The following is a 12,505-nucleotide window of genomic DNA, read 5'->3' on the forward strand; positions in this document are numbered from 1 at the left end:
GGATGCAAGCAAATCCCCTTCAGTGTTCGCCCTAGAAAATTCCCCGCAATCCTTGACACAGCCACAGGGATTCCTTGGCAGACAAATCCATTTGGGAAAGCGTTTCACGAAGGTAGGCATTTCGAAAAGAGATAGAGTCTCAAGTAGGAAGGGTCTTTTCCTGTCCCAGATACATGAGATGATTTAATTGGAGATGCCTGGGATTTAACGTGAGACTTCCTAGATGCCAAACATGTGCTCTGTCACTCCAAATGCTTGGCCCTTCTCCAAACACTGGCTGGGAATGAATACATATTTTGACTGGATCCCCCTCCCCCCCCCCAAAAAAAAAGAAAATTGAAAGAGGAAGGTTGGCAACAGAACAAGCCCATTCCTGAGAAGCAGGGCTGAATCTCAGGGTGGAAGTGACTCATGCAAGTCCGTTGTGGCACAGCTGGCATGATGTCAGAGAGTCCTAGGGCGTCACTACCACCCTCTCCCATTGTTCTTTGGGCTTCTCAGTTTCCTGTAGCGAGGTGATAGAGAAAAGATTGGTTGGATTGCTTGCATCTAGGTCAGCCTTTCTCAACTCCCATCACCCCTAGCTAGCAAGGCCAGAGCTCAGGGATGACGGGAGTTGTAGTCCAACAACATCTGGGGACCCACAGGTTGAGAACTGCTGATCTAGGTAGAGCAGGGGTAGGCAACCTAAGGCCCGGGGGCCGGATGCGGCCCAATTGCCTTCTCAATCCAGCCCACAGACTGTCCGAGAATCAGCATGTTTTTACATGTGTCCTTTTATTTAAAATGCATCTCTGCATTATTTGTGGGACCTGCCTGGTGTTTTTACATGAGGAGAATGTGTGCTTTTATCTCTGGGTTATTTGTGGCACATAGGAATTCGTTCATTTACCCCCAAAAATATTGTCCAGCCCACCACATGGTCTGAGGGATGGTGGACTGGCCCACGGCTGGAAAAGGTTGCTGACCCCTGAGGTAGAGCATGTTCCTGGTTCAATGCCTGGCATCTCCAGGTGCGGCCTGGAGAGCCACTGCCAATCAGTGCAGGCGATATTGAGCTAGGTGGGCCAGTGGTCTGACTCAGTACTTGGTAGCTTCCTGTGTAGAGTTCAGGAGACACAAATGCCCCTTGCTTGTCAAGAGTTGAGGACAATTGTTTTGTGGGCCGAATGTTGCCTAATAAAAATGTTTTCTTCCTATTTGGCACGCGCAGAATTCTTGAAATCGACTTGCACGGGAGGGAGGGAGGCAGCTGTGTGTTTTCCAGGCCTTTCTACCCCTGCCTCTGTAACTCTATGATGATCTCACTGTCTCCTCTCCTCTCCATCCCTCGCTCTTCAGAAAACCGATATGCCCAAAGAGGCAGGACAGCCTGCCAGAGGTGAAACAAGAAGACTTAGCAAGCGGCTGGCTTTTGTTCAGGATTCATGCTGATGGGGCCCTTGGCCAGCTGCCTCCATCTTGCGCAGCTTTCCCTCTCTCTGTGTGTTTATCGGCCGAGTCCTACAAGAAAGGTGGGGCAGGCTGGGAGGGGGAAACAAACAGGCCGAGTGCTCTTGGCCAGCTTGCCAAGAAAACGAAGGAGCAGCTGGAAACGGCATTTATCTTATCAGCACGTCATTCCCAAATGGAAGGGTCATTAAAATGAATGATTCCAGTGTGAAGGCCCACAGAATCTTCCTTATGAGTTGGCACCGAAGGCAGGGCGGAGAGTCGTAAATCTAACTATTTTCCGCAGCAGCCTCACTACAAGCTGAAGCAACAGGCATCCATTTGCTCAATCATAACAACCACAACCGTCACCACCACCACAGCGAACACAAAGCTCAACAACCAGGTCAGGATTTGGGGAGCAGGGTGATGGGGGAGAAAGGCTTGTTGTGCAATAGGCATAGCCAGTAAAGATTATGGGATTATAATTTTTGATCAACTGAGTCCTGGCACAAAAAGGGCACTCTAAGCAGATGAAGTGTTGGGCCCAATAGACTAGTGATCTGAAAGCATTGATTAGAGCAAGGATGGGGAACCTTTTTGGCCCAGCCGGCCAGAATCAATCCCCACCCCAACAGGCCAACTTTGTCCGGTGAATGGGACAACCCACTCGCCCTTCACCTAGCACCATTAGGACATCAAATAATTGCCAGGTAGCTTGTGCTCCCCCAATACACGCACAAAGTCGTTGTGTGGCATTTTCCAAGTGCCTAACAGCCACCTTGTGCTTGGTATCCCTCAGGCCTCCCTCGTAGTCCCTTCAGGGATGCAAACCATCAGTGTAGCTCCTCTGTATGCAGAAGTTGAGAGAAGTGCAGTGAGGAACTCCAACCAGCAGATGGCAGCAGAGAGGTGGCCGCAGGGTTGCAGGAGGGAACCCCCAACAGGTGGCAGGAGATGATGGTTTCTGGGGAAGATAGTAGGAATTGCAAGGCCAGGTATAGGGTAGCTCTAAGCTTCCCCTCCTAGGTGGCTTTCAGCAATAGTGATTTCAGCCAGTAGTGTTTCAACCTGTGAAGCTAACTGAATCATTCTACAGGAGACCCTTTGTTCTTCTGTCCCTCACAGAGAGAGAAAGAAAGACTCCTTTTCCCTGACCAGATAAGTGATTCCTCCTCTTCAGCTTTATATTTGGGGCTTCCTGAATGTAGGCTCCCCACCTCAGGGCAATGATAGGAGCTTTCCATTTCTCTGGAAGTGGCCACTCATAGTACTGAGTTTAGTTTTTGTTTTTGGATGAGAGGGAGAACAGGAGACTTGCAATATCTTTGTGACATTTCCTTTATTTACAAATATACAAGCATGCAAGTGGAAGCAAATGGGCACTCCAACTGCAGGTAGAATATCTTTCGGAGAGCAACTGGAGCAGTTCTCCAAAATGGCTTTCCTAGATTTCAGCTCACTCCACATAAAAATCCTCAGAGCTCCCTGGAGCCATTCAGATGTAACACAAAATCATGGCTTGCTGTTACACGATGACCATGCCCTGAGTAATTTTAAGTTTGCAGTCTCTTCTCCTTCTCTCGCTTACCTATGTACAGCTATGCTTTTGATCTTTGCTGTGGCAAACCCCCTCCTCTGAAAGTGTAGTTTACATTGGGAGGAAATCCCCCATTGGTGCTAACATGGGGAGGTTTTCTCCAAATATTAGCTTTAGAGGACAGCAGCAGGGAATGAAAAAATTAAACTCCCCCTCTGTGTCTGCTGGAATCCCAATACCGTAATTTCTCCCTGCCCACCAACCAAGACTTGAAATCCTGCATTTTAAATGCAAAGGCACATTTAACATCACACCTAGTTTGGATCTAATTGCTTCGCTTACACACCCACCACCACATACATGCTTTTCAGGGTACTGGTCTAAGACCACCACCTCTCTATGTGAATTGTCTAGGAAATACCCACAGCCATCAAAACAGGAATGGAGAGCCTGCTGCCCTCCAGATGTTGTTGAACTACAAATCCCATCAGCCCCAGCCATCATGGCCGAATGGTCGAGGATGTTGGGAGTTGTAGTCTAGCAACAGCTAGAGGGCTGCAGGTTGTCTCCACCTCTTCTTTAACAAGCATTAGGATCCTTTTGTTTAAAATACCTGACTGTCATTGGGTGTCTTTATGCAAAACCATAGTAGTAGACCAGTTCACAGCCATTGAGACCAGGTAAACCTGGTTACCTTATCATTGCTAAAGGAGGCTTTTCTTTATGTCACTTCTCCTCCCATCCCCCACCCCCACTGCAAAGCCCAATTTAGCTTGCTAAGAAGTGTACCAAGTATACGGACAGTTCATCGTTGTGCTGGATGTTCCTGGTGTGGAAACGATCCACACCCGTCACGATTGATTTTGATTTGTGTGTTGCTTATTTTACCGTTTATAAATAGCTTTTCCGAGAAATGCTCAGTCTAGGCGATGTACAACAATCATAACATTTTTTTAAAAAAAGAAGTTTCAATAAACAATGAAGAACAGTAATATTCACAGCAATTTTAAAAACATTGCGACCAATATATTAGCAGATAATCACAGCACTAATTGCACGCAGAAGCCTGGTAGAGAGGCAGGGCAAGAAGAGTCGCCATGCAGAAGTATAAAGTCACATGTAGACTTTAGCTCTTAGTTGAAACCCATAAGAGAGGGATCATAATGAATGTACAGGGTTGACACCAACTAGATGTCAGAAAGAGGAATATGGCTGCCTCTCTCCCAAGCCACATCTCCCTGTTTGCTGGGGTAGGAGGGTGAAGAGGACTCTGATGATGGGGATCTAGATCTTTCTCTCCAAAGCAAGGGCACTCAACATGGTGCCCTCTGAGTGTTAGGCCCCAACTCCCACCATCCCCAGCCATTGGCCATGTTGGCTGAGGAGATGGGAGCTGATGTCTAACAACTTCTGGAAGGCCATGTGTTGGCTACCGCTGCTCCAGAAGCCAAAAGCAGAAGTGGGCCTACCTGGGGGGCAAACACTCTCAAAAGACCCATCCAAGTACTTAAGGTTAAAGCTTATACTGCTCCCCCACCCCATGTTGGCAAGTCAAATGGAATGTATTTTCCAGAGAATCTGTGAAGAAGGAACAATGGTGGCTAATTCTTACCCAATTAAACACCAGAGAGATGTGGATGGGCTAGATCATGTCAGGCTTAGATTAATGTAGTTGTGAGGGGATAGGGGCAGGTGTAACTGCCATTATCAGTCCCCCTAAGGAACAAAAAAAAGAGAGAGAGCATTGTGGTAACATCCCCATTTGTGATCCATCTGTTCATCAAACAGTGCTATGGCAGTTCATCAAGGAAAGCCTCAGCGTCCTGTTCTCTTCAGTCAAGTCACTCTTGCACCCCATCTGCAGGTTGGTGGCAATCCAAGTCTCCCTTCAGCTCCAGGCTTCCTGGCAACTTCACCCCGGTTTTCCGATCTACACACCAACATTTCCCTCGTTGCCCATCCAACGCTGGATGACACTGAAAGGGCAGAGGAATAAAGAATTGACAGTTCTTTATTAGGATTTAAAAGTACCTGATCCACCTGTGTCCACCTAGAGCCACAGGGAGGAATGTATTCTCAAGCAACATTTCTCTGATGAAAATAGTGACATCCTATTCAATAATAATAATAATAATAATAATAATAATAATAATAATAATAATAATTCTATTGTTTATCATCTACCCATCTGACTGGGTTGCCCCAGCCACTTTGGGTGGCTTCCAACATAATAAAACATTAAACATGCCTTCAGATGTCTTCTAAAGGTTGTATAGTTACTTATATCCTTGGCTCAGAGGTTGCATACCTCCATACCCTCCAACATTTCTCCGATGAAAATAGGAACGTCCTAAGGAAAAGCAAGGGACGTGAGTGGCACTGTGGGTTAAACCACAAAGCCTAGGACTTGCCGATCAGAAGGTCAGCGGTTTGAATCCCTGTGACGGGGTGAGCTCCCATTGCTCAGTCCCTGCTCCTGCCAACCTAGCAGTTTGAAAGCACGTCAAAGTGCAAGTAGATAAATAGGTGGTGGGAAGGTAAACGGTGTTTCCGTGCGCTGCTCTGGTTCGCCAGAAGCGGCTTAGTCATGCTGGCCACATGACTCGAAAGCTATATGCCAGCTCCCTCGGCCAATAAAGCGAGATGAGCGCTGCAACCCCTGAGTCGGTCACGACTGGACCTAATGGTCAGGGGTCTCTTTACCTTTAAGGAAAAGCGGGGCATTCCAAGATCAAATCAGAAACCGGGATGGCTTCTGTAAATCCAGGACTGTCCCTGGAAAATAGGGACCCTTATAGGGTCTGGCATTCTCTGTGGCAGTCCCTAAGTTGTGGAATTCTCTCCCCACAGAGGTGCATCTGATGCCTTCACTAAACAGCTTTCAGCAATTGCTGAAGATGCACTTCTATACTTTTGGCTTTGCAAGACTTGTTATGTTTTTAAGCAGGAGTTGCATACTTGGGCTCACTTAACACAGCCTGGTTATGTCTTAACTAGTAAATGCATAGCATATGCTCATGATTTATACACTAAATGATGCTGGTGAATCAAAGGGCAGACAACACAAAACTGAGGTCCACCCATCTTTCAGCCAATGCTCCAGTATTACCTGTTTGGGGTGGAAGTTCCCATTGTGGTCACAGTTGGGAATGGGGATTATGTACAGGTCCTCGTGGGTTCTGGTTTGGGAAGCTGCTAATCTCTCCAGCGCTCTGTGAAGTTCACTCTGACATGAGCCTTGGACCTGTTGGCAAAACAGTAGGAGGCACCGGAGTCAGAATGTGGACGGCAAGAAGTGGGGAAGGCGTGGGAGCCCCAAGCAGAAGCACCACTGTGCTTGCAGCCTCCTTGTTGGAAAGGATGGAAATATCTCCAGGGCTGAACTGTATTCCCCTTTTTTCCAGTATAGGACAATATATAGCTGCTATGCAGCAAAAATGCCCTGCTCTATCTTTGCAGCTCTATCTTAAACATAAACTGGGGTTGTGAATTACCGTAAATGAATCAAATGAAGGCAATTGCTTTGTGAGAGTGGCCTTGATTTGGAGAAAGGCTGGTGGGGATCTACAGAAGCAGTGATCCACAAAGCTGAACACAGCCTACCAGGCGTGTATGGTCACATATCAGTGGCTTGATAAACCCGTTTTGCTGCCTTACCTGGAATTGTAACCATGTACTGTAAACATGGTTGGTGGGCTGTGTTCTGCTTAGTAGGTCACATAAGCTGTGCTGCACATATGTAAACCAAATCACGGTGCTGTGTTGCAAAAGGCTGGAAAGCTAAGGCCGCCCAATGACATTTTTTTAATCAGCCACGTTCTCTCTTGCACAGCCTTTCTTGGATCTCTGCTACTGAATTGTTCAATGGGATATGGTGATGAAAACTTGAGATTCATAGACCTGCTTGTAGAACTACTTCCTGTTTGTGGTACAAATATGCACAAGTGACATACTCATTCTGATTTAACTTAGAATTTTCTGGGTTGACCTCTTGGCCTGCACATCCTATTTTAGCAACAGCTGTAAGAAAAACACTGGGGCCTAATTTGAATAGTAGAGTGCTTGGTATCTGGTGGGAGGGGCTTGTGTGTTCTGCTCCGGAATTGGCCCCTCCCTTCAGTGTGTGTTCCGTTAAGAATGTCAGTTAAGAGGGACTAACTGCCTCTTCTTGTTTCTTGCCTCACACTTTCCTCATGATGTTGTATTTAGTTTCTCTCAGACATTATGTTATTTTGTTACAGTTTTCTCTCAGTTTATTATTAAAGCTTGTTTACATTTACGTGAGCCACTTATTTTGTTCAAAGAAAAAGAAACTGCTGAAGAATGGTGGAATATCCTAAACTTGGGTGAATGAGGGGATATTCCTAGTTTGCCAGGAGGATTGATTTTGTAAATCACCCCACCTCCACAACAACTTGTACATTTCTACAGAACCATGCTCCTCGCTTTTAACATTAACACGTGATTTAGAAAATTCCATGGCTTTATTCAAAGCACACTGGAGTTTTCTTGGATTATTATTACTTAGAAATACACACACACACACACACACACACACACACACACACACACACACACCCTACTTGCCATACGTTCGGGTTTCCCTCAGACATTTTGCCAATTCAGCAAAAATCCACCTGGATGCCATTTTGCTGCCCGATTCCCGGATGTGTCCAAGAATACCCGAACGTTTGGCAGCCTTAGTTGAAGCAAGTTGGATGATGCCTTTATTAAAGCCACTGAGAGGAAGAAATGTTGCTTTACTTAGCTTGCTGTGAAATAAGGAACATGTGGCCCTTCAGATGCATTTGGACTACAATTCCCAACCTCCTTGACCACTGGCTATGCTGTCAGGAGCCAATGGTAGTTGGGGTGCTTCCATTTCTGTGTGGAATTCAATCATATACTGGCAAATTCAGGTTGCACAGTTGAAGTTGATTCAGAGCTCTTGCACAACAAACCCTGCACCCACCCCCAAATAGGAACTTTTTGCAATAAGGAAAGAGATGGGGAAATGTAGGACAACACTTGCTTGTGGCAACACTATATAACCTCCCCTCAAGCAAATCAGAAAAATGCTCAGTAAAGAGCCATTGCCATTTCACCTCCCCACCAAACTCTGGCCATAATCCTGATCTGAAAGCACACCAAAGTGCTCACAAAATCAGGACAAAATGTTCATAAAATGGCTCATTTGGAAGCAACCTTGGAGTCCAACATCTGGAGGGCCAAAGGTTTAAAGGAACAGCAAAGTCGGGCAACAGAAGTGGAGGTACCTAATCTGCTCAGATGGTGGCTTTTCGTTCCCCCACCCCTGAAGAGAAACCAGGACACCTCACCACTGGCCGGGTGTCCTCCCGGATGGGCAGGTTCCCACTGGTCCTCATTTTGACAACAGTGTTTATCCGCTCGCGGTTCCTTGCTTGCTGCTTCTGACGGCATTTTCTGTCTTGGATGCTGCAGGGGCTGAAGTTGATGGTGGGCGGGAGGTCAACCTCCTCGGGATCTAAATAGGAATGAAGTCACAGCGGCATGAAAATAATTGCCAGAGGGGATTTGTTTTAGGGGCTGGAGCTTGCAAAGAGCAGTCTCAACACATTTTTGAGGACACCCCCCCCAACAGTTAGCCGCCACGTTGGTTGCTTTACAGGGAATGTCAGTGTGGGGGCTTCCTGAGTTCCCAAAAGATTCTGCTCTTTCCCTGCAGTTCTCACTGTGAGGAAGCCAGGCACATTGACTACGCAGCTCATGCTGACCATTGTCGGATGTGTGGACCAGCTGGTCCTGCATGTTTGAAACAAGGCAATATGTTCAAGCAGATTGGTGCAGCTCCTAAGAAGAAATATATCTCAGGTTCAAGGCCTGTGACCGAGAAACCTTGTCCTGTTCACCTACCATTGCAAATCTGTCTGGGGCGCAAAGGAAATTATCCCTGCATGTTCCTAGCACTGAAAGCAGGTTCCATAGCTAATCCCCGGCTGAGGTTTTGCTCAAAAGCAAGCACTCCTGGAGTGGTGAGGCAGAGGCATTCTGCACATGCTCAGAGGCTAATACTTCACATATTCCAGCGATGGCAATCAAAAGAGGAGCTGGGCCTGTGTCTTGGCAGAAATCAAGTCTTAGAGAGGATGTGTGGCTAGCAAACTGGGCCACGAAAAGTATTTTTTTGCCAACCCTGCTCTAAGTTGGCCCACATACAAGCCTTTCATGGATTGCCTCAGCCTCCCTCCCCTCCATCCTTTCTCTCTTCTAAAGCCTGCCCAGTTGGCTTCATCTGAGTTTCCAAAGTATGGCTGTTCTCCCTTTAATCCCTCTTTTCCAAATGGGCCGCATCCAAGTTTCCATTCATTTATGTGCAACTTTGGATCAATTTCTCGTCAGCTAACAAACACTGGAGATGCGGCTTTGCTTGCCTGTAGAGCAAGGGGACAGGGTTTTTCCTGTAGGTAAGATCTCTGCTGTTCCCTTCCAAAAAAAACCCTTAGGAGGCAAACTTCACGAGAGGCTGAAGAAATAGGATAGAAGTCTATTTTACAAAAAGTCTCCTGTTTTCAGTTATTACACCTAACCTGTTTTGAGTGCCAACTTCGTCAGATTCAGTAGTCTCCTTATGAGGGGTTCCTCTATAGAGAACTCACATTGAACTCACATCATGTTCAATGTGAACTCACATCATGCTAAACTATGGTTTAGTCATGCTAGTTCAACACATTGAACTCACATCATGCTAAACTATGGTTTAGTCATGCTAAACTATGGTTTGGCACAGGACAGGGGACCTTTCGCCTTTCAAGTGTTGCTAAACTACATCTCCTATCTTCCCCAGCCAGCATGACAGTGGGGGTTATAGTGCAACAGCAACTGGAGGGCCAAATGTTTCCAACCCCTGGTATATCATGGCATGCAGAAGCAAGACCTTTAGCTCTTCATCTGAACCCTCTTTTGGGTGCCCCTTCTGAGGGAGGCCTGAAGGATGGTGGCAAGGGGGGAGGGCCTTTGCAGTTGTAGGTCTTTGTCTGTTGAATTCTCTCCCCAGTTAGGTCCACCTGGTGCCATCATTAACTTATTTTTGGTGCCAAGTTAAACAAAAAACTCCCTCCTCCCAGGCATTTGATAGATAATGGTGGTTTTGCTATATGAATACAGTATATGTTTTTGCTGCTGTTTTATTGGCTCCCTTCTCTGGATTATTGCATGTCTTTTATGGTAATAGATGGTTCTTTTTTTCTAATGTTATTATTATTATTTATTACCAACCCAAAGTCTCAAGTCAGGTCATAAGCATTTACAATACATTAAAAACATTTTAAAACAAATCACCATCGCAATAATAGAGTAGATCTTACAACTATACCTCTCAAGTGCCAAACGCCAGAGTAAATAAGGCTGGGCAATATCTGGTTTTCAATGTTGTGATATATCACCAGCTAAACATCACTATAGAATGGTTCCAAATGGGATCCGTTCTGGAGCTCTGGTCGGATCCCGAGGAATTCACAACCGGAGGTGCAGCTTCTGCACATGCGCACCGAAACCCAGAAAAATATTTCCAGGTTTGCCGCATACGTATCCTGAAGGATACGTTACCGGAGGTGGACGTAAGTAGAGGTACCACTGTATACCAATATATCACAATGTTTGAAATAAGGATGGACCTACATAGAGGCATTGGCTGGCTTCACGGTTTTCCCCACATTGTGCTTTTTGCATAGCGCACGCACACACACACACATCCACACACATCATGAATCATAACATATTGCCAGGTCAAAAATTATGAAACCAATATCACGATATGGACTTCAAACCAGTTTTGTTTGATATATTGTGCAGCCCTACTCTTCCACATTCACCAAAAACTGAATAGTGAAGCTGCCAGTTGCACCTCTGTGGAGAGGGAGTTCCACAGTTCTGGGGCTGCCACAGAAATGACCTCCCCCAAGCAACATTTCCCCCCAGCATCTGAGGGCGTCAGACCCCCCCCCCAAGTGGGCCCCCTCTCCTTTCTTAACACACAAGAGGCTCTGTAGGGAAGGAGGTGGTCTTTCAGATATCTGGAGCTTACCTTCAAATTTTGTAAGTCACTTAATGCCTCTTATGCAGCAAGCAACTAATAAATGTAATACTAATGTGTTCTGTTCCTGCTGTACAGCCGAGGGAAAGATCTTATGAGCTTTCTCTTCCACTTTTTTTATGTCATTGGGACCCAGAATTGCAGTTACCATCAACGGTGGTTAAATTCAACCAGTCAGCCTCAGAAACCACAGTTTGAAGTTGGCTTGTTTGAAACTAACCATAGTTAATAGAAACTGGAGATGTCCTTCCAAGTGACATAACCTATCCAAATCAAAAGCTCCTGAGCTCCTTCCTTTTGTTGCACAGGCAGAGGAAAGAGGATGAGGATGAGCCCAAGGCTTGCTGTGGCTCGTTCCTGCTTGTACACCTCCACAAAGATGCAGCTGCTATGCCCTTCCTTGTTCCCCCTCAACCTTATAACCTCCAAAGCCACTTAGTTGGGATGCATTGTATGATCCCAGCCTCCCACTGAAGACAGCCAGAGAAGGCCTGTTCAGAATCGCTATCCATCATCTACGGGGGCAAATTTGATGAGACATTCATCCTTTTTTCTAATATATGCTGAGCTTTCAAATTCTTAAAATTCTGCTGTTCAGGAGCCAGACTGCGTACGCATAACTAGCAGAAAATGCAGTGAGGTTGTTTCCTCCTGCCGTGTTTCAAATTGCATTTGCACGTGACTGCGCACATCAGTGTAGCTGAATGTGTTTCCAAGCCACCTGCTGTCTGTCCAGACCAGCGGGTGGTGATGGGGCTTGAATGTCTTTGCATGGCTTTTTGTTTTCAAATCAGATTAAAGCTGGTTTGAGAGGAAATGCATCAATACACAGTATTTCTCAAGAAACTACAGGATAGATGTGGATTGTGGCCAACTTTGCAAACCAGCAATGGGAGTGCACTGAATGCAGGGTAAATGAGAGTGTGTACACAGCCTTTATGTTGCACCAGGGAGGATAGTCATTTGTATTTGCTAAATTAACAGATACATACTTTTTAGGCACTAGGCAAAGGTGTAAGTTGAAGTGTGTGTTTTCATGAGGAAATGGGTCACATGTGTGAGTGTTTAATGAGACACGCCAACTCAGCCACCAAAGCCTCATGAAAGTTAGTTTTCTCTGCTCTCTTCTGTTGTGAGGGGCTATTATTTTGCCTCATGTTAAACAGGTATATCTAATATAACCTGAGTGAGACAGACCAGGATTAAGGGTATGAGGAGCCTAAGGCAAATAGGAATGAAGAAGCTAAGTTACACTACTTCATACATTCCCTCTTCTACAAAACTATTGAAGGTAAATTATCATTGCAAATTTGGTTACCCTTGCTCTGGGCCCTGGAGGTGCTACTTGGGTAACATTACACCAACACCAATTGAAGCACATAGCCTTTGGGGGGGGGCACAGATCCTCACGTTCTGAGTGAAATGGTTGAGGAAGTGCCATTAGCTAGAAATCAGCACCT

General features: G+C 46.0%; 1 protein-coding gene across 1 annotated transcript in view; it reads right to left on the bottom strand.

Annotated features, from left to right (window-relative positions):
- Positions 1–2,754: 2,754 nt before the first annotated feature.
- Positions 2,755–12,505, bottom strand: part of IGFBP4 (insulin like growth factor binding protein 4) — a 40,090-nt gene continuing 30,339 nt past the window's right edge. Inside the window, exons 2-4 of the mRNA XM_081166863.1 lie at positions 8,311–8,477; positions 6,081–6,215; positions 2,755–4,947 (exon numbers count right to left, since the gene is read on the bottom strand). Coding sequence (XP_081022989.1) covers positions 4,813–4,947; positions 6,081–6,215; positions 8,311–8,477 — 437 coding nt within the window. The 3' untranslated portion in view covers positions 2,755–4,812. The remainder of the gene's footprint in view (positions 4,948–6,080; positions 6,216–8,310; positions 8,478–12,505) is intronic.

The sequence above is a fragment of the Podarcis bocagei genome, assembly GCF_964188305.1.
Source record: "Podarcis bocagei genome assembly, chromosome: 13".
Taxonomy (NCBI): Eukaryota; Metazoa; Chordata; class Lepidosauria; order Squamata; family Lacertidae; genus Podarcis; species Podarcis bocagei.